This window comes from Lepeophtheirus salmonis, chromosome 7 (assembly GCF_016086655.4).
Source record: "Lepeophtheirus salmonis chromosome 7, UVic_Lsal_1.4, whole genome shotgun sequence".
NCBI classification, from domain to species: Eukaryota; Metazoa; Arthropoda; class Copepoda; order Siphonostomatoida; family Caligidae; genus Lepeophtheirus; species Lepeophtheirus salmonis.
The window spans coordinates 31,293,667-31,318,967 of NC_052137.2; the positions used below are offsets into that span (position 1 = coordinate 31,293,667).

General features: G+C 33.3%; 2 protein-coding genes across 3 annotated transcripts in view; one reads left to right on the forward strand and one right to left on the reverse strand.

Annotated features, from left to right (window-relative positions):
* LOC121121198 (uncharacterized) overlaps nt 1–25,301 on the forward strand; it is a 222,716-nt gene that overhangs the window by 135,027 nt on the left and 62,388 nt on the right. For both annotated transcript variants that reach the window (XM_071890153.1, XM_040716075.2), the window contains one exon: nt 23,939–24,130. In XM_071890153.1, coding sequence (XP_071746254.1) covers nt 24,112–24,130 — 19 coding nt within the window. In that variant the 5' untranslated portion in view covers nt 23,939–24,111. The remainder of the gene's footprint in view (nt 1–23,938; nt 24,131–25,301) is intronic.
* The window catches only part of LOC121121197 (histone-lysine N-methyltransferase SETD7), a 100,377-nt gene that overhangs the window by 65,811 nt on the left and 9,265 nt on the right, over nt 1–25,301 (reverse strand). The window lies entirely within an intron of this gene.

Here is a 25,301-nt window from a genome sequence, read left to right on the forward strand (position 1 = left end):
CAGTTTCTTCAAAATAGTCATACGCAAAAAACTTATTTATATATATGCTTTTCAACATCAAGGGTAATAATTTCAAAAAATCATCTTTTTGAACTTAGTCAATATTACCTAATTTTTACGTAAATATTTTTACCTAATATATCCTTAACATAAACTCATTTACCCAATAAATTACTTTTGCTGCATGCTGTGATATTATGACATTTGATATTACAGAGGTGTCCCTATCGTTGCAGATTGACTTATTTGTTTGGAATCCCTCCAATAGCACCACATAAAGCCTTATTCGTTTTCATCCGACTGTATTGGTTTAGTCAGTCGCAAAGCAACATCCTTCTCTCTCGGAACTTCATCAATACTGAGGAATGACTCCTTGCAAGGCTCAAACTGCTTTCTTACATTGAATTGTTTTAAGACATCATTTTTTCCCCTAATCTATAATATCCGTTATCTGCTACATGGACCACAACAGCCAATACGTATTGGAGATTTGTGTTTCCACAGTCGATACTTGGAACTTGGACTTTGAAGCACAGCCCTACTTCAATCTCCTTAAACTTCCTTGAGGGGGAGTTGCATCATCCTATTTGTATGTTCTTGCTTGTGATTAGCTCATCTCTCTTGCATTTGGCCGTCTTGAGCAGATTGTCAACGTGAGCACATTAGATATGTCCAATCATCTTTATTTTCCTCATGGCAACGCTGAAAGGTTCTGAACCGTGGAATTTAAGGCTGCAGATGGAACTATTTTGTTCTCTAGACACAAATTGTTGACAGAATACCCATTTCTTGTCATCAACCGATGTTCTCTCTATGCCCTCAACTTCAAAATTTTACTGGTTTATATTTCCAAATATCTTTAATAGATGCTACTCTGTGGTGATATTACGCTCTTCGGATAAATGTAAGGCCTCAAGTCCAACCTTTATTGGATGTCATACATTACTTCCTATGAAGTTCGCCCTATACCAGAGATAAAGCAGTGATTCTTGGTCTACTGAGCAAAACCACTTTCTATCAGCCAATTACTTGTCTTGTTGCCACGTTTCCACATCAATGAATGTATGAAAGGTCTCCATTTGCTCTGTCATATGATTCCTGAGATTGTGAGTGATGGGGATTTCCATACACAAATTACCTTGCACAAACCATGGGGCGAGGTACATTATAGACTATTTCAAGGTGTCCATAATAAAGTAGTGGCAGTAGTTAATAACCCACCTTTTTGACCAACGGTTCACTTGCACAGTCCATGGGCTGGGGTGTATTATAGGATATTAGAATGGGTCTTTTATGTTCAGAAAAGCGGTGGTGGTGGGTAAGCATCCACTTCTTGAAACTGCTGTTCACATGCACAACCCGTGGGCTAGAGTATATCGAAAGATGTTGGAAAGAGTCCTTGATACTGAAAATAGTGGCAGCGGTAGATTTTGATATCCCTTGTAGACAAGCGGTTAAAAAGCTTAACCCGTGGGCTGGGGCGTATTATAATATATTCAAACGGGTCTTTCATACTCAATATAGTGGTGGTGATATGTTTTAATCCAGAGTAGGGACCACCTGACTACCTGCACAACATGTTTGACAGGGTATATTTTGCTAAATAAAATGTAGTCTATTGTGACAATTTCTTATGATAGTATTGTTTGATTGTCCGAATAAAATATAAATTTCAATCAAAATGTACTAGATCAGTGATGTCCAACCTTTTAATGTAATGGGCTGTATCGCCACTTGAATTATTAAAAATTATTTAAATTTCTTGAAAAATGTCTGTATATAACAAAATTATTAAATATAATTTTTTTTTAATTTTGGACCCAATATAAAAAAAGACCAAATCTAATTTTTCAAGGCCAAACTGATAAATAGAAGCTAATATGGCAACCCTGTTTGAGACTCAGAAAATACGAGATATCCTCAAATATTTTTCAATGCTTGTACGTATTATGAACGTTCTACACGTTTTGATGATATTGCAATAATATTGTTAAAAATACTATTTGAAGTGAGAATGAGTAGTGGGACACACCTAAGCATTAGTCAAGCGGCAATGCGGCATGATATCCATAGGTTGGACATCCTTGCACTAAATTATCAAATTGCTAATAAAATTGAATCATAATCAAATCCTCTATTATCAAATTGCTTCCAATGAATTATTTAATAATCAAATTACCAACAATCATTTCATTTGACAATGTAAATGAAGTTAAAATGACCATTCACCACTCTATTGGAAATTTTATAGATTGCCCAGGCATTTTGTACATTGCCCGTAACATATATAAAGATAATCATTGTATATTTATTCACAAAGTATTTTCCATTCACTTCGAGTTTGGTGATGACTTCCTAATAAATATTTAATTAAAAGCATGGCTATTACTGTACTACAGCTTTGAAGAAACCCTTTTTCGAATGAAAAATACCTGAAAAAAGAAAATATTTGTATAAAAAACATGATGGCATTCCTTTAATTAAAAGATACCTTTCAATTGAGCGTCATAAAAATATATAATTATATCATCATATATTTTCAAGAGTAGGGAATTTTTTCGTTTTATTAAAAACGAAAAGGAGTACCCGGCATTGCTCGGTCCATTGAAATATGAACACTTTCTAATTCAATATTTAATTAAGATTGAGTGATTGAAACTATTTCATATAACTATATATTAAAGAATAAATAATTAGTTACAAACCAAAACAAGCTTGAGATCTCTAGCTTACGTACAAGTCGAGAAAATGACACTTGAACGTGATCGACAAATTTCTATTTGTGCACTCCAAATAGTTGGACCCCCTTCTAAACCTTCAAAAATTCCAAAACATTGGAAAGGAAGAAGGGTTCTTTAAAAAAGGTTAAATTGGACCCGTTAATTTTATTGTTACTTAATAAATTATATCTTGTTGAAGTTTAAAATTTTACATCACTCTTCTTTTTTTTTCAGTCATTTGTTTCAAATATACAACATTGTAATATTTTGTTTTATATTTATAACGAATGTTGAGTGTTGCACATTTTATCATTTTAAATCCAGAATGACACTAGTGCATAATCACGGAGAAAAATAACAAGACACCTTATTTCTGAACAGAGCAAGCAGAGACGGTTGGAAAGAACAAAGAATATTCTGAATAACATCAAGGCCAACAAAAACAAGGCCAAAGATTTGATCCTTTCCGATTAATTTTTTTTTTCTTTGATGCCACAGTGCATAAACACAAAGCCAGTATATCACAACCAAACATCCATACAATGACACAGCGTCATTGAGGCATGTCTTCAAAACAAAAAACCAGTTCGAGCCATAGTCTTGAGCAGTCTGCTCTCCCATTTTTGTGGAGATGAAGGAACGATTCAACACAAATACTTACAATGAGCGTCTAGATAATTAAGTGCTACATTGGCTAGGAAAAAGTTCGGGGAGAGCTTTATTTTCACTTAAAACGGAGCTCCGTCTCATCGTGCCACTTGAGACCTTCCTGAGAAACAACTTTCGTGACTTTTGCGACATCAAAATGTGGACCCCTTCTTCTATAAACGCGAACCCCTTAGATCACTCTATTAAGGCACGTCTCGAGGAGGAGGTATGTGCTAATCCTCAAAAGAGGCTTACATCAAGAAGGAGTGGACCACGCACGAGTCTGACTACATAGTTAATGTCTGCACATTGATGTAGTGCTCGTATTTAAGCCATTATTAGAGTAGAGGTATCATATACAGAATTAAAGTTGTGCGGAGGACTTTTTTCAGGTGATTTTGCAAAATAAAAGTCCTCATCAAACCTGCAATTTAAATTTCACTTTTAAAAACTTGAAAATCATAAAATGTGTTCAAGATCAAGTATGTATATATGTATATTTAATATGAACGAAATAAGTTTGTAGAAGAACCATACAGCGTGTCTTAGCAAACCTTGAAGGAAACTTTGGAATGGTTTCATCGACGTAGTAAATATTTAGGTAATTTTTTGTTAAATATCAGCTGGTGGAGCAATAATTACAAACGCATATTACTAAAAAAAATGATCAGGGTAAGGACAATTAAGATGGAGGCCAAAAGAAAATGTTTGTCAGCACTTCATGACTTAGGAATTACATATCACGAGATCTCCTGCATAGTCCCTTTTTTCAAGGGTCTCAACACCCAGATTAATAATCTGAAGGACAACAATAAGAGACATCCAGCCTCTCCAATGAAGATCGTTGTTGTTGTATCGTACGGGAAGATAATTACACCTTATTGGTTCCCAAAAGGCCTCAAAATCTGTGCAGACGTTGAGGTCATGGAGACAGTAGCTTTCCTTAGTTAAAGTTCAATAAGTGGAGACATGATCGGTGCTTTTCTCCGGAGTAGGGACTGACTAGTTTAATATACAAGACCACCAGGGTAAATAGAATACAAATATATAAACAAGTAGATCATATGTGGAGATCCAATGGACATAAATCCCTTATACTTCCCCCAAGATTTGAATAATTATTCATTTGTATCTAATAGCGAATATATATGTACAGTTATAAAAACAAAATCATCACTAATGATAGACGAGAGAAGGTATAGGGAAGCGATATTGGTAAACTAAATTAATTAAATGCATCATTAGTGTCACGTAGCACTATGGAGTGATGCTTAATGATCATGTTTCCCCTTTCCATGTCCCATCTATTTCTTCCTTCGGGCCTCGGCTTGCTTCAAGTGAGGATTGGTTAGAATGCAATAAACGTTGGGTTAGGCAAAAGAGCGGGTCATTTATAATCTACGTTTAAAAGGAGAGAATCAAAGTGAGAGGAGGCGTCTGTCATTTGAGGATCTCTCGAATGGACCTCACAAATAAAAGTGTCGTGTCTCTTCATCCAACATTTAAGGACGTCTTTGAATGATAAATGCTACTTCTTGGACATTGTTAATTATGAAGATGACGAGGCTTAAAGCGACTGAGTCATGTGAAGTTCAATAAGCGGAGACATGATCTCTGCTTCTTTGCCAAGTAAGGACTGATTAGTGTATTATACAATAGCTGGTACATAGAATGCATACAGAATGAGAAGGCAAAAATTAGCAAAGGTTGAATTAATTTCATGTAACTTTTTATTCTTAAAGATTTTTCAATAAACTTTTTTTGGAAGCTGAGAGATGTGGTACAGAAGCTTTATCATTCAATATGACATACACTGGCCTCAATGACGGCCTTGATCCTGGCCCTAAATTCTTCATATTCTGTTCAGGCTAGTCTGTCCACTCCTTGTCGATAGCATCTTTGAAGGAGTCCACATAGGGGTGAGAGTTGCATTGGTCTTCGTCTTGACTTTCACCAAAAAGTCTTGGTCTTCAGACATATAGACTGAGGCTCAAATCTTCATGGATAACCACCCTGATCAACACTGAGGTCTTTGCTAGCCTTGTCATGCTGGTCGTTGGGTAAACATCTACCTTGGCCTTTAGCATGTTGATGAAGGCTTCATCTCTCCTCTTGTTGTGGCCACCACTTCCAGGAGACCTCTCGATGACCAAACCAGCATTTCTAGCGTGTTGGATACGGTGGACTGTGCTGATATTCACACCGACAATCTTAACGATGTCCTATTGGATTAGTTTGGGATCAAGGAGATCGTGTACCCTTTGGTGTTTGGCCTGTTGCTTATTCATTTTTTGTCATAGTGAGATGTATAATACACGAAATAATAGCCCTTTGTACGTACATCAATTTTTACAAACAAACTTCATAACCTGATGAGTCATTTGCGCTTAAGATCAAAAAAATTAGCAGCTCATTTTTGACTCCCCGCTCTGTATATACAAACAAGTAGATCATGGGTGGCGATCTAGTGGATATTTATCCTTTACATTTATATTGTAATGTTAAATATGTTTCCAGCAAGACACCGCCACTGGCCACAAGGCTAAAAAAACTAAAAGTGCGGTGAAGACAATTTAGAGTATTTCAATGTGGCCTCCGTCCTCAGCCCACTACAACTCTCTTGACTATGGATCTAGCGTGCCATCGAAAAGAACGCCTGTAACACTTCCCATGTGAATGTGGATACCCTAAAGACTACTGTTGAGAAGGATTTCGGAGGACTACTTGAAAAAGTTGTTTATTGAATAATGTACTAACCATTTTAATAGCATCCCCATAAATTTTATATACAGATTTACATTCCCACAAAATATGATCAGTTGTCTCTTTTGAAGATTGACAGAAGAAGCAAATTCTCCTTTTTGTCATTAAAATACTTAGAAGCAACCTCGAGAGTCTCGGATAATATTCTGTATTTAAACCATCTTTCGCTTGAACTAAAAAACTTATTGCTCATGCTTTCTTGGCTACGTTTTTTAATGCTGCGTCGTTCCAAATATGCATTGAATAGTGCTAAAGTTGGTGTGTACATAGGTTTTCTCAATTAGGAAGTACTTGTATGACATGATTTCAGTCTAAAAGGTACGAGAGGACGTTTTACTGAAATGTTTGGTCCAAAAATATATAAATAAAATACAAAAGCCATTTTAACGTTAGACAATCTGTCAAGTTAATTTCCGGAGTTTACGGTACACACAGCATTTTGATTAATGCAACCTGTAGTTGGCATCTCCTATCGTAAAGATAATTCAAACGTTTTGACTACTTCAGTAGCACCATCACAAAAACTTTTATAACTTACATACATATAATTTTTTCTTTTGAAAGGTGACCCTCAACCAAATCTTCTTGCAAACTAATTTAGGATCATTCGATTTCATACATTTTTAAGTATGATTGATAAGTTATTATAAAGGTTATTTTTCTTTTCAATTTGTAATCATTGTAATCTTGATTTCGATCAATCATCGATGCTCCTTATTTTCAATTTAACTTTATGAAAAGGATCTGCTTCTCGATAAAGTTGGCCTTGCATATATATTCGAAAATTTTCAGGTATTATTTTTTTATACATTGTCTATTTTATTCAGTTGTCTGCTTCTTTCTCAGCACGTCTTGCACCTGCTTGTCGACAAACACCTTTTATTAGCATAAACATTTTTTTCAATTCAGTGAAAACGTCACTACCATTCTTAACACTTGATTTTGCATTTTCAATTTTCTCAATTATTCTATCATTCACATCAATCTCCTCCATCTAGTAGTAAAGAATGAAGCTTCCAAAGACTTCTAATTCTTGCTTTCCTTGAAATGGGGATTATTTCAATAAATAAATCACAATGGTCACATATTTTAGTGTATATCACTTTGTACGAATTTAATGTGTCTGTTGGATAACTTTTAAAGAGAAAAAGATCTATTCTCGAGGGCACAGGTCTGGAAAATTTATCCACAGAAAAAAAAGTATGACCATAGTATTTTACTAAGTCAGCACAGTCATAAAACCCGTGGGTCTTTAAAATAGAAGACAAGGACGCCGTAACTTGAGGATGATGATTCCTTGTACGCTGAATAGAATTTCGACCATATTTAAGTTTTATATTAAAATCTCTACTCATTATTGTTGATACACGTGAAATAACAGTTGGAAGTTTTTTGTTAAAAAAACGGGATCGTCAAAATTTGGCCCGTAGACTCCAATTACATCAAACAGATACCCTACATCAGACCTTAATTAGATTACCATTAGAACAACAGTATTCGATTTTTGGCTGTAGTTTTTTTGTTTTTTTTTACCAATAGTGAAGCACCCCTTTCGGATGTAAGAGGGACCTGTCAAACGCAGAAAATGAAGAGTTGCATTCTGACAAGCAAAAGTGATTCTCTAAACTGTACCTCGTGTCAGATAATATAATAATATCAGGAGTTTCTAAAAATTTAATAATATAATCAAATCGTATTTTCTCCCCAAACTCTGAAGGGAATTGCAATTTTAAGATAAAAAGGAAATCATGATTTTCTATATAACTTTTAGGGTTGCTCTTCTGTCGCCATTTGAGATTCTGAAGCAAGTCTTTTTGTATTGGAGGCAAATCTTGATCTCACACAGAATAATATTTTCTTCAGAAACATCGCCAGTGGGTTTTCTTGATTTTCTGGATGAAATATCACTTTAGATTTTGTCTTTTGGTAAGTTTTTCAATATTCCAACTGCCATTTTTTCATTAATTTCCAATTCCCCAGATAAAATCGTACTGAATTTCTTCTGCACGTGTAGACATCAAATTTCTATATTGGGACTTATTAATTGTAATAAATTTTTTCCTTTCTTTGATACTTGTACCTTGAGAGAATAATTCCCCTTCATGTTCATCTTGAGTCACATTTTCGTGAGCATTAGTCCCAACTGCTTTATCAGGTGATTCAGTGAGAACATCTGAAATGTAGGATCCCTGGGCCTCAGCTTCTTCATCAATAGCACACACATAGTTGCTATCAACCTCCTTGAGTGATTCTAAGGATATAGGAAAACTTTCATTAGGATTATTAGCATCTTTATTTGTCGTTGTAGTAATATCCTTATTGGCAGTTGATTCATTTTCCTCGATTGTAGCTCCAGACAACTCTCTTTATAAGCAAGGATACCTCATCCTCCTCTGTACATATGCCAATATAGAGGATATTGGCTTGAATATATATCTTTAACCTCAGGAATTTTAAACTTATATTATGCATAAAAAACCTACGTTTGGATTAGTCAAAATGATAATAATCAATTAGTCCATGTGTTGCCTCTTTAAAATGGTAACAAATCAATATTATCTCCACTACTCAAAATGGAAACTGGTTGAATTGATATTTCTCCCATTTCAAATTGATTTTGATAATTTATTGTTACTGCAGTTCCATTTTTACGTCTTAATATTTATCTATTATATTATATTTAGATATGATGCTATTAATCTTCTTAAATATAAATTACTCATGACTATATTGATGAAAAATCCCTCAATGTAGACTAATTCATCTATAAAATAATATGATAAAATAAACCCTGTGATTAATTTTTCAATTCTAAAGTTTTAGTTTTATTTGAAAATCCTATCATCTCAATATTAATGTTGAGTAAAGGATGATCCTATTTATTATAAATATGGCTACCTTATGGTAAAACACTTCATAGATTTTAACTTCAATATATTTCTCTGTCATGTTGAGTTCTTAATTTCCTAAATTGAAAAAACATTTCCATTTTTTTTTTTTTCATTTTGCGCCACTACAAAGTTTTTAATTATATAATTGAAAAACTTTATTGGATATTATTTACAAAAAAAAAAAAATGGCCTGATTTACAAGACATTGAAAATATCTGACAAGATGTAGGGCACTACATAATAACGGAGACTAGACATTTTCAGATTTACAAAAAAGGCGTTGAGGACAAAAAAAAAATTGGAAGTGTCATATTTTCCAAAAAATATTTCATTCATAATCTTAATACAAGCTTGATCTTCCATGAGATCTACACTTATTTTTGTAGGTACATAATTTATTGTTTTATTTTTTGTTTCAGCTCCGACAGATTTGAAATGCCATCTTCTCTAAAAAAAAACTTTTGCACCCTAAATTATAGTTCATGACTTTTCCATTTACACCTCACCTCAGACATTAACATTATATATACTAGTCTTTTATTTAATTATTACTTTTGTTTTTAATCCTAAAGAGGGGGTTGCATTTTTTTAAGAGACGTCTTTTTAGTTCTCCATTTGTCCATCTAGTTTCTGTTTCAAAATCTTATTGTTTAAAAGGAAGAGAACAAACGACTTTTTTAGAGGTATCAACAGATTTACCATCTATATAAACTATAATAGTTGTATATAAAAAATGATCAGATATTACAAGAATACATATATAGTATTTTTTACCAAGTATCTAATGAATAGGTATAGCTTCAATTTTTAATGTTGGAAATTTATACAATGAAGTTCTTATTTTATTATCTTTGAGCTTCTGACCAGATATCTTACTAACGTGACAACAAAGAACCATGCTAGTTGAAGGGATATTTCACGTCTAGGAAGAATAATAATTACTTTCTGTAAAACAGTTATAATAGGGAGGTTGTGTGATTTGAAAAGGGAAAAAATATCCACATTTTAAGTGATCCATGGAGTAACAAACACCTATTTTGATATAAAATAATTCACATCGTTACCTTAAATGTGTCACGTAATATTTCCTCCAACAAGAAACAAAAAAGGGCCGAAATTATATGCTACTTAGACAAATCAGTCAATCGTACCAACTACTATTTATCTATTAAGTACTCCTACACTATGATATGTCATTATTTCTTCATAATTTTTAAAATGAATTGCATATATATATATACATGTAAATATTGTATGTTCAATTCAAATTCAATAATCATTCATAATATCTTATTCAATTCTGTAAAATAATATTGGTTAATAATATTTTGCTAAAAACATAACTTCGATATATTTCGTGTGCTATATGATAGCCAAAATTTCTTCATAGAAATAATAAGAGGACTATTACAAAGTTTTCATTGATGCCACTGTGGATAAGCAAATCACCCGCTACATCACAACCGAACATCCGGACAATGTCTTAGCTTCAGTGAGACATGTCTTCGGAACAAAAAAATCCACCCAGAACCATGGTCTTGGTCTTTGTGGAGTCTGCCTTCCATTTTCAAAAAGTTGATTGACGTCATCAAGGACCGAATTGTAGTATCACTTGGAGGACTGATATTCAGTACTGAACTGCACCGGACCGACACTAGACTACATTGGACTGCAGTCTTCAGTCCTAAATAAGGATTGACACAACACTAGTTACGTGAGAGTGTGCTCATGAAAAAAGGGGAATAAACACTGAGGATTTATTGGGGACATAAATTCTATATTATTAAAGCAAAATTTGTCTCTTAGCTGACGTCTAATTTATCCAGGAAATGGCGGATACCCCGCTAGTACCATGATAAATCAAATTTTGGAATTAGATAATATTACTAAACAACAGATCATTTTATCTCCACAATGCAAGACACATTTACATCACAAAACCTTTTTATTTTGAAAGGGGAAATATTGAAGTAGGTAGATCATAATTTGCAAATTTTCTAGCAACAAATTGACTATACACGCATGTTAATGTGATAATCCACCATTAAGGTCATATTTTATGCAACTCTAACCATTGTACCGATAAACAAAAAAAAACTACTTCATATTATGCATCCATATTAGACTCAGGCTCTTGGTTTTCTGTTTAAAAAGACTTCATTTTACTTATTTGCGCAGTCCAACATAGAAGCATATCAAGTGGTCCATTGAAATCTGAACTCTTACTATATCAATAATTAATGAAGGTTGAGTGATTAAAATTATTTCTTATTTTGGTATATTAAAGTATAAACATTTAGTTACAAAAAAGAAACCTGAGCTCTTTAGCATACGTACACGTCGAGAACAATAACCCTTAAAATTGTTCGACGAATTGGCCTTCACAAACTCCAAGCAATGGGGCGTCTCATGGATCACTGCCTATGTTGTCAGCAAGTTCAAAAACTTGGAGAGGAAGAAGGGTTCTGTCAAAAAGGTCGAACTGGACACGGATGAGTTAAAGAAAACAGCCCAGGCCAATCCCCTCAAGTCCGCAAAGGCCCAAGCAAGAGATCTAGGGATTTCAAAAATTGGATGGAAAGAGCCTTGTGAGGGTAAAGAGGCGACTTTTGACACTAGCAATGAAAGAAACCCATCTCTTCAATTGTCATATGCAAGACTCTTTTAAATGAGTTTTTGGAGTCCTTTTTAATTATTTTTTGTCATCTTTGGCCCCCAATCCCCTCGACTACACTTAAGTGTGCATGTTGAGGGTAAGGCCTGCAGTGTCCGTCATCCAAACACCGAGGCCCTCAAGGCCACTGTCAGCCAGCACTGGGACGCTATGACTAAGAACTACATCTGCATTGGTGCCTGGACTGTCGTTTCCATCTGGAAGCCATCATTGCCACTAAGGACGGCTACATTATAATTAAGTAGAGCTCAGACACACATCTATTTATAGTATTAATTTTGTTGAATTTAAAGTATTCAGATTTTAATGGAACACTCGGTACATCAGCATCTTTAGTGTAGAGCTGTATTTATCATAGCTTTGACATGGATTTATGACTTCAATGTGGTTGGAAATATATTTGTATATATGTATAGGCTCATAAAAAAAAGGATAATTTATATATATAAATAAATGTGTATCTGCAAATAGAAACATTATTTTTGTTATACATATATACAGCGAGAAAGTTTACTTATCGGTGCCTTGTAAATACATTAGGGTGTATATCGAAAATCAGAATTTGAGGAATCGGTGACTTGGTATGGAGACATTTTTCATACTCAATAACACTATTAAATGCCAAATTGCAGGATGATTAAGCGTATTATTATAAGGGTAAATAATTGATCACTTGCCAATTTTCTAAGTTTCCCCAGTAACAAGGAAAAGAAAAGTCAAAACATTTTAATGGTAGTTTTATTTTAACAGTAAGATACATTACCGGACTAATCGTTATTATTTACAGATCTCTAATATGCAGATTTTAAGAGATTAAGAGTAATTTTTTTCCACTGTTCCAATGAGCAATGTTGTTGAAGACATAATTAGATGTCAATTGCTAATAAAAACATTTTTTTTTTTTTTGTATTTTCTACAGTGTGTCCCTGAAAATATCAAGCTCTAACGTTTTCAAAAAGTACAAATGGTAGTCAAATTATACTTTATATAGTTATTTTAAGTGATGAAAATACTGTGTACAATAAGCATGCTAAAAAAAAACAAGCCGAAAATCACCATGGTAACCCTTACAATTTGATGAATGTTTTGGAAGATAGAAAGAATAATGATCATGACGTTTCATTAAATCAGCTACAATCAGCTATGACAAGGGAGGAAGGAGAAAAGGAAATAAACAAAGACATTTGCTAGAATTACTCCGTTGTCGATCCCCAATTCTACGCTAAGTCAAACAAGAACATGCAATTGTAACTCCACAGTGAATCCTGAGGGTTACACTGATCACACACGAATGTTCAATCAGCTCGTGAATATCATTGAATCTATTTCGGAAAGGATGTTCACTACTTACGAATTAAATAAGAATGACAACTGATAAGGAAAAGAAAATTCATTCTTCAGGTTACCAACTCCATAAAAACGGCCCAGCCCAAAAATTCACTGAAATTACATAACTATTTATTTTACTTTATATATATAATTAAATCTGGAAATGGTCATTCTTGTGTCTACCATGCCCTCGATTCCAGGCCATATCTTCTTCACGTTTACTTTTGTGATATTAGGAATTGTCTTCTCTAAGCAGCCTTTAGGACATCCACATTTAAATAGGAGGTATCCCAGACCTTCTCCTCTGCATTATGTATGCAAACTCACTCCCTGGATCCCATATTTAACACCAATTATTTTTATATTAATACATATCTTTACCCAATACCTGGATTTTAAAAAGTTGATCAAACTCTCTCAAAAAGGACCCACCCTAATAAACATAGATATACAATATATTACCACAGTAAATAAGGAAACATATAGATATATGTATAGGTACAGACATTAATTAAAACTCATTATTTGAGTAAATATGTACCTAATACTCAAGTATAATTTTGATTACATACAAAATTTAATCAACACCATTCATAAATTGATTTATCCTCTGGCGAATATTTCATTGGATTTTTTGTTTTTAAGCATTGTTCAAAATCTGTAAGTCTATTTTTCTAAATTCACAGTATTCATGTTTGTGTTAGTTTTTACTACATTACAATTCGATAATTCCGGGGCCAGTGTTAGATCATTGCTAACGATAGATTCGCAGTGGGCCTTGCACTTCCATTAGAACCTGTGCTTGATTGAAGAAATATTTTCTTTTTATTTAAAAAAAAAATCATTCGAAAAAGAAATTTAATGAATAAATAAATTGTCTAAAGAAAAGAAGCTTTTGAACATTTACTTTTGCTCCAGGCCCTCTCACCCTAAATCCTGCATGGTTTTAATTAAGTTAGTATTATTAGACTTGGAAGTCGTAGGCATTTTTGGTGATTCTAGGTAGGTTTGCTCGAAAACTAATTTCCAAAAGCTCTTATGATAAATACCATTTTGCCAAAAAAAAAAAAGGATAAATATACTTGATGATACTTTATGCCACATATCATATGGAACAACAGAAGCCTCTGCAGGGGTATATTGGGGAGGGGGGAGGCCGTCTGGTTTGTTTTGTTTTTTTAAATTTAAAAAAAAAAAAAAAATTGCTCGGCTTTATAATTTGGTATCATTTTTATAGAAAATATATTTTTTTAAATTACCCCTATTTTCTCCTACAATTTTTTCTTCCATACACAAATAATGATTCATTTATGCAATACTACGTAATTATGTATTAGACTATTCCTATTACAAACACATATCGATAATGATAGACTCGGTGACGATCTCAGAATATAGGAGTTTCGATCAGGGTTTGACCAAATAAATAAAAAAGACGAGCTAGACAGTCGATTTAATGCCCTGGAATGAACTCAAATATTGAAGAAATGATTCAAACATGTAGAAAATGTATTAAAAGATTGCTTAATTTACTAGAAGAAACAATGATGAGGGACACAATACCAATGAGGCCACTTGAGAGCACGTCTGCAGATCTAGTTGAGTATGGAAGAAAACATTACTTGGTATATCGAGATCAACTTTCAGAATATCCTTATCCTAACGCATATGTATACGATAATTTTTCCCTTGGGACTTCCGTGATATCCATTACTCATATTGTCTAAATTTATTTGAGAGGAAAGTAGAAATTCCACTTTTTATGGATAAAATTGTAATCTTCATATTTTTTGGAATTTCAACATGATAACATTGTAAATTATGTAGGGGGGCCCTTGTTTTTCAAGACCATTTATATTTTCATTGTTGAAGTATAAAAAGGAAGGTCAAAAATAAGGGGTTTTCATAGGACTTTGAAAAAATACATTCGTACTGCGTGAAATCATTAAAACTTAGATCAAATGATAACTAATATTTAAAGGAAATTGTCATTAGCTATAGTAATTGTTGTTCATCCTATTAAAAGTTAAAATAAGCTAAAAAAATCAGTAAAAACAAAGAATGATTTAAGTATTAAACAAGATCTTGAAACATAAGTATTTCGCATTTACAGGCTGATTAAATCAATCTGGATAATTTTTAACATAATCCAATACTTAATTTAGAAAAAAAAAGTAGGAAGAATATATTTTTATATTTGTTGTCTCCTAGGGTAGTACATTCATGACGTCCAGTTGACGGGAGGGGGTGGGGGAGTCCACTACGTTGAGAACTGATCACTGCTTCACTGATCAACAAAACCTTTTCAAGAAGTATATCAGTAGAGGGGGGGGCTGGATGGTTTGTAGCTCCTCCCACATGAAGGAACTTTTGTTTTATACTAGAAAAGTTTACATGAGGAAATAGGGGTTAAAAAAATTTTATAAGGACTTATTTGTGTAAATAAACTCCAAAAACCAAGCCCTCCCCCCTCAAAATATTTATAGATATATATATAACACTGTGGACACCCCTCATCAGAGGTCTCGAAGATAAGGAATATATTTTTTGGAAAAATTCATACAGGGAGGGAATCTAAAAATGAATGACGTCCAATCGGAGGGGGGTATCAAGTTTTGGGCAAAAACACAGACAGGGGGACAGGGGAGGGGGATGGTGTCAAAAATTGTACTATTTTTTCGGAACGTCATAAATGTATGAACCCCTATCAAATAGACAACCAACATTATGAGGAAAAATAAAAGCAAAAATATACAATGATTGAATAAGCTCACACGGGTTACTATCTTACTGCAATCAAAAAATTGCTTGGTTACTATAAGTGCAAATTTTGTTATTCCTACAATCGCTGGTACGAATGACAAGGATGTTAGGTTAGTCCAAAAGCCAAAGTGTGACAAGAATATACATCCCATAATTGTTTCAGACCTAAAACAATCATTCATGTGAAATCCGGGAATCGTTTCAGTAGTCACATCGTAATCATAAAAAATCTAAATTTGTCTGTGTCAAAAGTGGTGAAACATTGTTCGACAAGAATGGGGACTTGGTCGAGAGCAAAACCTAGGCCTACAATCAAATTGAGTTATATATCTTCTTTCTTTCCAAAATGATGGTCCATGATGCATTGTGTTATCTTGACCTCTCAAAATTTAATGTCCTCATACTAAAACCATTTAAAATCTTCGTAACAAGTTTGATTAAAATCGTTCTCTAATTTTCGCCGTAATCCTAGTAGTAATAAAAAAACACAGGAAAATGCTTAACCTCCTTCCACATTTGTTGCAGAGGTAACAAAGGAAGTTGAATGGAGAAAGAATAATTTTCTTCGGCGATGAGATGAACTGGATCATGAAAAGATATTCAGAATGATCGTTGTCTATTTAAAACTGAGGGTGATGTCTCTCACATATTCAAAATATGGTTTCCAGCGTTCCTCATAAACTTCTACATATATACATTGAAGCAGTGGTCATTATTTCTTGCAAATTTGAAAAATGCTTATATGTATTTTTGAACTTGTTTTGAGTAAATGATTGATTTTAGAAATCATAAATAAAAAATAAATGTATCATTTTTGATTTTGTCGTTAATTATAAGTTTTTTTGCTCAATTGTATCAATATGTCGTTGAAAATACGAGTATAAAATTGTTAGGATGTATCTAATCATAATAAAGAAATCCAATTATTTTTCCCTCTTAAGAACATCTACAGAAATAAATAAAAACATTCTCATTCTAACAAAAAGAGGAAGAACCCACTCCTTTTCTGACATATCTAAGTCAAGGCACAGATACTATTTTTTTAAATCAGCCGAGCCGTCGGAAGTAGGAGAAGAAGGTGGCATTTTTTGAAATGCTTAAAGACCTAATTTTTAATAATAACTTTCACGGACTAGGGGACCCAAAACTTACGGTAGTATTACTTAATTACAAAAAAAACAGGATTTTTATATAATCCAGAAAAGACAACTTCACACTTATATTTTATATTAACTACGTCCTCCATTATAATTATAACAGCCTCCACACGCCAGAGAACAGATTAGCAGCTCTTAACGATGATGGTCGTGTCCATGTCGTACCAAACTGTCATAATGGTGACTCAGAGCGAATCAAAATTTGGATGAGAGGTGCGGCAGACATTCTTCTCTATGACAATTCAAACTGTAAACTCCAGGGGTTGGAAGTCCGGGCTGGAGGAGGGCCACAGAGAGGCAGGGCAGAAGTCAATCATATGGTCGCCGCATAATTTTTGATTCCTCTTAGATGTATGGGGTTTTAATGGACTTTTTGGTGTTGTAAGCAGTCCGGATTGAGATGAAAACGGTCTCTGCCGTCTTCTCGGCACTGGTACAAACGCAGTTGGAGCTTTTGTTGCTGCTCCGACATTTATATACTTAGAGTCATGGTATAAAATCGAAATTTCTTTATTTTTTGTTCAGCTGTAGTTTGGTTGAGCAACGAAACCTTCTTAGTCAAAATAACCGGAACGAAATCGTAAGTAACCGTTCCTGGAAGTTTTGGGGCCGGCCCTATTCTGTATATTTGTCCTTTTAAGACTAAAATATACAATTCGTATTGAAGGGATAAGAGAATTATTTGAAGGCATGTAGGTAATTCAAGCAAGAATTGTATATAGTGATTCATTCAGATTATTTTTATTAAGATTGGATAAATCAGCAGTATAATTTTTAGTATTTAATGACTTCCTTCCATCTTTTTTTAAATTTGTTTGAAATAATTCAAAGAATTGAATACGAAAGTACAGGCCTTTGTTTCTTCTTCTTTTTTTTAATTAAAAAAAATTACAAATACAATATATTATCCAAATATTATAATTAAATAATATATGTACATATCCAAGTGGAGTACTTGAAATAACTCGGAAAAAAATTGATTGAGTAGAATATTCTGAGCTGTAATTATTATTTGTTTTGGGAGTGAGTTACTTGTAGCTAGTAAATGGATTTTTAAAAAAAGGTATGACATTAATAAGACAAGATAATTAGTTAATCAATGTAGACATGGGATCATAATTAATCAATTTGAATTTCCACTCATAATAAACATTAGAACTAGCAAGAATAAAGAAAGAACCAATTAATGGTGGTTTTTGAAAGAGAAAGAAACCGAAAAAGTTATAAAGAGACTACCATTATTGTTCAGCTGTTTACTACTATTCTGCGCCGTCTTTTAATTTAAAACGAATATTTCTATTATTTTAATCCCTTTCCCTCGGCATGCACACAAAAGATGTAATCTGGGGCGTTTGTATCACCTGTAGTTGGGTCAAAAGAATAAAAAAAAGGTCGAAAGAACTCAAAAGACTCATTCAAAACTCCCTCAAAAGAGACTTGCAACGGAGAAGATGGTTTTCTTTCATTGCAGGTATCAAAAGTAGCCTCTCCACCCTCACAAGCCTCTTCCCCCCACTTTTTTGATAACTCTCTGGAAAGTTTGGTATGCAACTCCGAGATCTCTTGCATGGGTCCTCATGGACTTGTGGGGATTGGCCTGGGCTGTTTTCTTTAACCACTTCGGACATTTTTGACAGAGTCCTTCTTCCTCTCACACTTTTCGGACTTGCGGTGTAGACGGTGGTCCCGGAGACGCCCAACTACTAGGAGTAACCAAATGGAAATTTGTCGATCACGTTCAAGTGTCTTTTCTCGCCTTATACCCAAACTATAGAACTCATGTTTTTTTCTTTTTTTGTATTTTATTGTTTATTCTTTAATATATTAAAATATAAATTAATTTCAAACACTAAACTTTCATTTTTATTGAATTAGTCATTGTTCAGATTTTAATGGACTACCCAGTATAGGAAGAATTACTCCGATGTGGATCTTCAATTCTACACTGAGTCCAAGAAATACTAGGTATTACTTTATACTATTATGTTCTCTCTTCAAGAATAAAATAATAAAGATAACAGCTTTGGAAAATAAAAACCCCTTTTTAGGTTGCAACTACAACATGACGCTATCTATTACATAATCATATTTTTTCCTCTGTTATCATTATATATAATATGATTTTAAGTACAACAGAGTTGGTCGAAATTCGGAATTTAAGAAATTGATCATGGGAGGTAGTACTGAGACATTTGCAATATTTTGAAAAATATTAGGACAATGTAACGTATTTTGGAGGTTCCCCAATTCATTTGAAATGTATTTTTTTGTGGATTTTTTTTTTCATTATTATTATCAGTTGTCGTCGGGAATTTTGGTTCTAGAGATATTTGACTCGTATTTTTAACCTATTATTTTCAAATAGTTCAAGTTTCGTTTTTTTATATTAAAAAAAAACAACTCAGAAATCAAATGAAGTATTTTCTACCAAATACTGTGTTATTTTTATCTTCATACATCAAGAGTAAAAAAATAATATTCATTTTCTTTATAATATAATAACTATTAATCTTCATCAATACCTAATAAATAGTCACTCCTTATAAAAATAAGTATATTCATCTTGTCTTTACGATAGTGTGAATAATCTTTATCAGAAAATAAATCAACTATGTGAAAAAATATATTTAAAGCAAGTACGATTTTCTTTTAAATAGATCTTCTCCTAAAATAATCATACGAGTATGATAAAAGTCAATTCCAAATGAAAGCTGAATAATAAAAAAATAATGTAATCCTCTTTGGCGTCAATCACAACCTCGACTCGACCTTGGTATAGAAACATGTCTTGATGACAGTCTCCTTTAGCAAATTTCGGAATTCCTCCTGGATTCTGGATATCAAGTTGGATTTTGCGTTGCAGGAAGATATATTGGTGGTTTGCTCAAATACACCCAAACAAAGAAGACCATGAGGTTGAAGTCCAAGTATCTTGAAGGCCAACACTGGGGCCAACAAAGTCAAAAAAAAAAAAAAAAATCTGACAACCAGGTTAAGGTTATCTTTGCAGTTTGGGATAGAGCAGAGCCATAATCCCCTCCAGACTCTTCCAGTTGATTCATTATTTTTTAATTCCTTCCTGACTCTCCGGAAAAAGAAACTATCTAGATGTAAAAAGTATACAAAGTCAACATTGTCTCGTCCGGCGGGGATCACAACAGAACTCATTCCTTTTGTCATGAGTATGGAATGAATACTTTGTTGATCGATGCCATTTTTTACTAATTCACTCAAAACACTTTTGGTTAGCCACCAAAACAACAATTAACGTCAAACCTTCTCCTGCACAGCTGTCTTAGGCTATATAATTTCGTTGTTTAACAATGATTGCAACCTTTACATGTATTGAGGAACCTCTGAAACCCACTCTCTCGAGCTCCAATAAGTCAAAAGTGTGCAGTATAAAGGAATCCATATTGAAGTAATTTTTGAAATTTATTTTTATCCTCTTGGGAATCAAAACATCAATTATTTTATCAAAATTTCCATAATTGGCCTTCTGCAACAGGATTTATCTTTGACATCAAAAATACTGAAACAGAATTTATTAAACAATAATATTGCGTGATTGGCTGTTAGAGTATCAGCACCATAATCACATTTATCTTTCCAGCGCCATCTAGCACATACTGATTGCACTTATACAACACGAGATACACATTTATAAAGCCAATTATATTTTTTTTTTCTAAAAAAAATAATGTATTCGAAAAATAATTAATCTCTTTTTACAATAATGATCATTTTACACAAAATGATTTTATACCAATTCGCAAACTTTTCCGAATTTCATAATTAATAAAATCCCCTCAACCCGACACATCCTAATGTATAATGCACATATACTTAAAGATATAAATTACGCCCATTACCAATATCATTAAATTTCCAATGTGATGCTATAATCTAAATAGGATGTATCTATGATTTCCACTAATCTATTTTATTTTATCTCCGACAAACTTAATTATATTAATTCCTCCCAAGTAATTGATTATGTAGTTTTTTTTATAATGAAGAAATCAATAGATTATCGAGAATTCTTAATCACAAATGTGGATAATGTTTGGTATAATAATGTATTGGCATGCAATTTGTCGTTGCATACCAAATGTAGCAAAAAAAACCACTTTGAACCCACACATACTAAGAATTTGATGAACATAGACATGTTGATTTTCAATTAATAACTTTCAATTAACTTTTTTTTAGAAGTTCTACGTCGCTGTGGATTTAAAGAGGTCTGCTTGAGGGCAACTAATCCCCTGACATCATATATATTTACGAGTGATGTTTGAAAAGTCCCTGCAATGTCCAAGAGGTGGCATTACTGGTTCGTATTGAGGTTACGTTTACTTAGTAGTATCTCTTGGAAGAACACACACCAAATTTAAGCCAGATTGGTTTATTCATTTCTGTTTGGCATTCGTTTGAATCGATCAATTATGCCGGCTGTCTTTTGAATTCCCAAGGAATAATGTTCATCGACTATCTAGAAAAGGGTAAAACTATTACAGTGCATATTGTTAAAAGTTATTGGACTGTTTGAAACCCGAGCTGTAAGAAAAACGTCCACCATGGGCCCACAAAAAAGTCAGTTTCCATGACGACAATGCACTAGATCGCACCGCAGAAAGTCTGTTCCCAAATTAATTGAAATAATGTTCCAAATCAAGATGCTCACAGAACTAGCGATCTCATGCACCTTCATTCTTCCGTCATCTATCACTAAATCATGGATTTAACAATGATTTCTGTTGTAGTAACCTCAGGAAGACGTCCAGAAAGTTTAGCGTCACTTGTGATGATATGGTGACTCTAAAAAAATTAAACAGCTTATAAACTGTTCGAATCGAAGTTGCAGAGTCCCCATAATGTTTATCAAGCTTCTTTTTAGTCTTTTAAGGCATTTTCCTTTTCATAAAGTAATGTTTAATCAACACACGAAATTCCTTTTCGTCTTTTTTTTAATCCCTCGCTAGTAGCGCCATCTGTCGGACTTTTCGAACGATCCTCATATTTTCAATAGAACCATTGCACTTTCTATTAAGAATATTTGTATTATTTACCTCTCACTACGCTAACCATGAAAATGTAGTACCTATACACATATAAATTGAAAGGAACAATATGCTTAATAAACATTAAAGAAATACCACATATGGTACATTTTAATAATACGTGTACAGAAGAAAAAATGGTTTCCAATATCAGATAATTATTATTAGTAGTAAAATATATTCATAAATATACCGGGTGGGAACTAAAAATGGACCCTATGAAATATTTTCTTGAATGTTTTAAATCTTTGCCATAATATATCATTTTATAAAAAAAAACTACGTCAATTACAATTTTTTTTGTATTTCTATATTATGTTACTATCGGCTGTAACAATCCCAGTAATCCTCTTACGAAATAAAATCAGCAATAACAGATGTAGTTTGGATATATTTGAATCCAGCTCCTGATAATAGCTGCCTTCATAGAATAATCACTTTCATGACGTTCTCTAATGTGTGCGAGAAAAATCGAAGACTTTTAAATCAATCTGGATTACTTTCGGGTGAATATTTTAAAACACAAGGTTGTATTTTTCAAACAAGGGACTATTCAAATTCATAAAAAAAAACACATTTAAAAAAATTGTCTGCATGGAGACTAAAAGACAAAGGGGCCTGATTTACTCCACGCCCAAGTGGATGTCAAGGAGATCATGACATTATTAGGGTCTTCCCGGAGTCTTGTTTTCAAGAATAAAAGCATGGTGGCTTTAGGTCAGAGCCTTGGAAGGGGTAAACCCTAGAAAATCGGGATCATGGATGACTTGGAAACTCCAATCACAAGAATGCCACCCAAGTCTATAAGACAGCATATCAAGGCTCTCAATGTCAGTGGTTGGATTTTAACAAGGTATATTTAGGAAGGTCTCTTCTGCATGACGACGTCAGCAACTGTTTTCTACAGCAATCAAGGCCAAGGATCAAGAGAGGCCAGAAATTGTTGACTTAGTTAATGCATAATGGACCCCCTCACCAGACTGTTCCCCCTCCCTGACTAATTCATTTCATGCATATTAGAAAAGAAACCCCGTGCTACCTCTCACCAAAATTTGGATGGCCTCAAGTCATCTGTCGACCAGGAGTGGGCGGTGATGTATGAGGCCCAAGAATTGCTGCGTCGTTTAAGCAGCCAAAGGAAATTATATTGAAAAATAGACAGATATATAAATATCGAAGTCTGTGATAAGGGTTCCAACTTTTACACCTTTTTATTCTTGCAAAAGTTTGTCCTATTTGGTATTTATCAAAAAGGGGCCTGGAATTATTTTTTTAAAAGAAATCCAAAAAATATTTTTTTGGAAAAAAAGTTCGAAAATAATAATTTTTTTCAAATGTTTTAATAAAATCCAAAGCTATTTTAAAAAAATTAAATTTTGTTTGAAAAAATATTTCAAACATTAAACTTTTTATAAAAAAATTCAAAAAAAATACATTTGCTTACAAAAAAATTAAATAGGAATTATAATTTTTTTTTTCTATTTCAAATATTGAATTATTTGAAGAAAAATTTAAAAATCCATAGCTATTCACAGAAAATTTAATTTTTTGTAAAAGAAATTTGAAAAAAAGAATTAAATTTTTACATTTTTGAAAGAAAAATTCAAATTTTAAATTTTTTAAAAGAAAAATTCAAAGGTTAAATTTTCTAGTAAAGAACAAAAAATCCTTAATTTGGGAGGGAGGGAGGTACATACCCTCCAGCCCACTCCTTGCGGACGCTTCTGTACTGGCGGGGTATATTTTATATATTTTGAATTGTAATGTGTGACTTTTTGTTAGTCTTCACCTGGTGTATATGAACATAAAAATATTACATATGATGAGTAATTAATTATTGATTTTTATTCAATAAATTCATTTTATTGCATAGTCAGTATCAGTACATACCCACAGTATTATGTAATAATAAATTGATATTTTGTATTTTCAGAGTGTGGAATAAATGAGATTTAAAGCTCTCCTTGGTGACTGGGTCATTCGTAGGTTGTTGCTTTGAACAATCTAGCATCTCAGTACTGCATAGCATCACTTCATTTGATGGGGAGGTGAAAGGCAATTGAAGGGTACCAAAGATCCCCTTTCAATAGATTTGCCCTACGTCAAATGTTTCAAAACTGCGCAGGTGAGTGATTTTTTTTTCTCTTTGAGTTCTTCCAAAAAGTTTTTTTTTTTTTTTTGGAAATACAGTGAATATTTATGTATAGTTGTTTAAATGGATCTTATATGTATCAAGTATATAAAATGGATAAATATGTGAATTCATATGGAGAGTAATGTAGTGCTTAAGTACTTACACTAATCAACCAAATATCCACTTATTTTACTCTACAATTGAGATGGTGTGTTCCTGATTATTGTACCTCTGTAAACATGAAAATAACTTTCATAATCCAAAATTTATATTTTTAGAGCCTACAATGTATTGTTGTGTTTTTTTAAATCTTACAACATCTACATACAGGGCTGGGCAGAAGTATCCAGACATATTTCTATTTTCTTTTTTTAATCTAGTATCTATATTTTGCTAAGCTCTAACATCACCTGAAAGTATTGTTCATAAGCAACAACTTTTGTTTTTATACTTAATCTATTCAGTTTCACGATGAAGCCGAAAGAGGACAAAGGTTAAGTCATTGAAGAATTGTTTGATGCCGACAATGATGCTGAGGCAATCATAAAATTTACAAAATATACCAGGAGCACTGTTTATAACGTCTGCAAGCGACTGAAGGCGGGTAAGGGGTTTCCCAATATTTATGTGGTTTACACAAAGCCTAAAAGCAGACTGGTTACTTCCTCGCTAGGCTCAAGAAGTCCATCAAAGCAAATTTTGGTATATCAATGGCTGCTCATGATTGGAGGAGGTCCATCAGTAGGAAGATAGTGGTCAGGGCCATCAAGGAGACCTTGGCCCAAAACTCTACTAGGGGGGAAGGTGTTACCTTCTTACCACGAAGATGAAGGGCATCAGGTTGGAAAGAAAATCCACCAAATTTGTAAATCAAGCCCAGACATCATAAACCTAATCAGTGATGAGTACAACATAACCTTGGGTGCTGCCTACAACCCAAAGAATGTTCACTACCCGGCAGAATACAGAGGTCATATTCCTCCTGTGATGAAGACCAAGTTGTTATCAAAGATAATGGTGGTCGGCTTGATTACCATTGACGGGAATCTCATCTTAGCTCACATTTTTCACAACGGTCTTAAGTTGACCTCCTCAGTGTACTTGGACCTTCTTAATAATGTTGTGACGCCATGGCTGGAAGCTACAAATCCTCCAGATACAA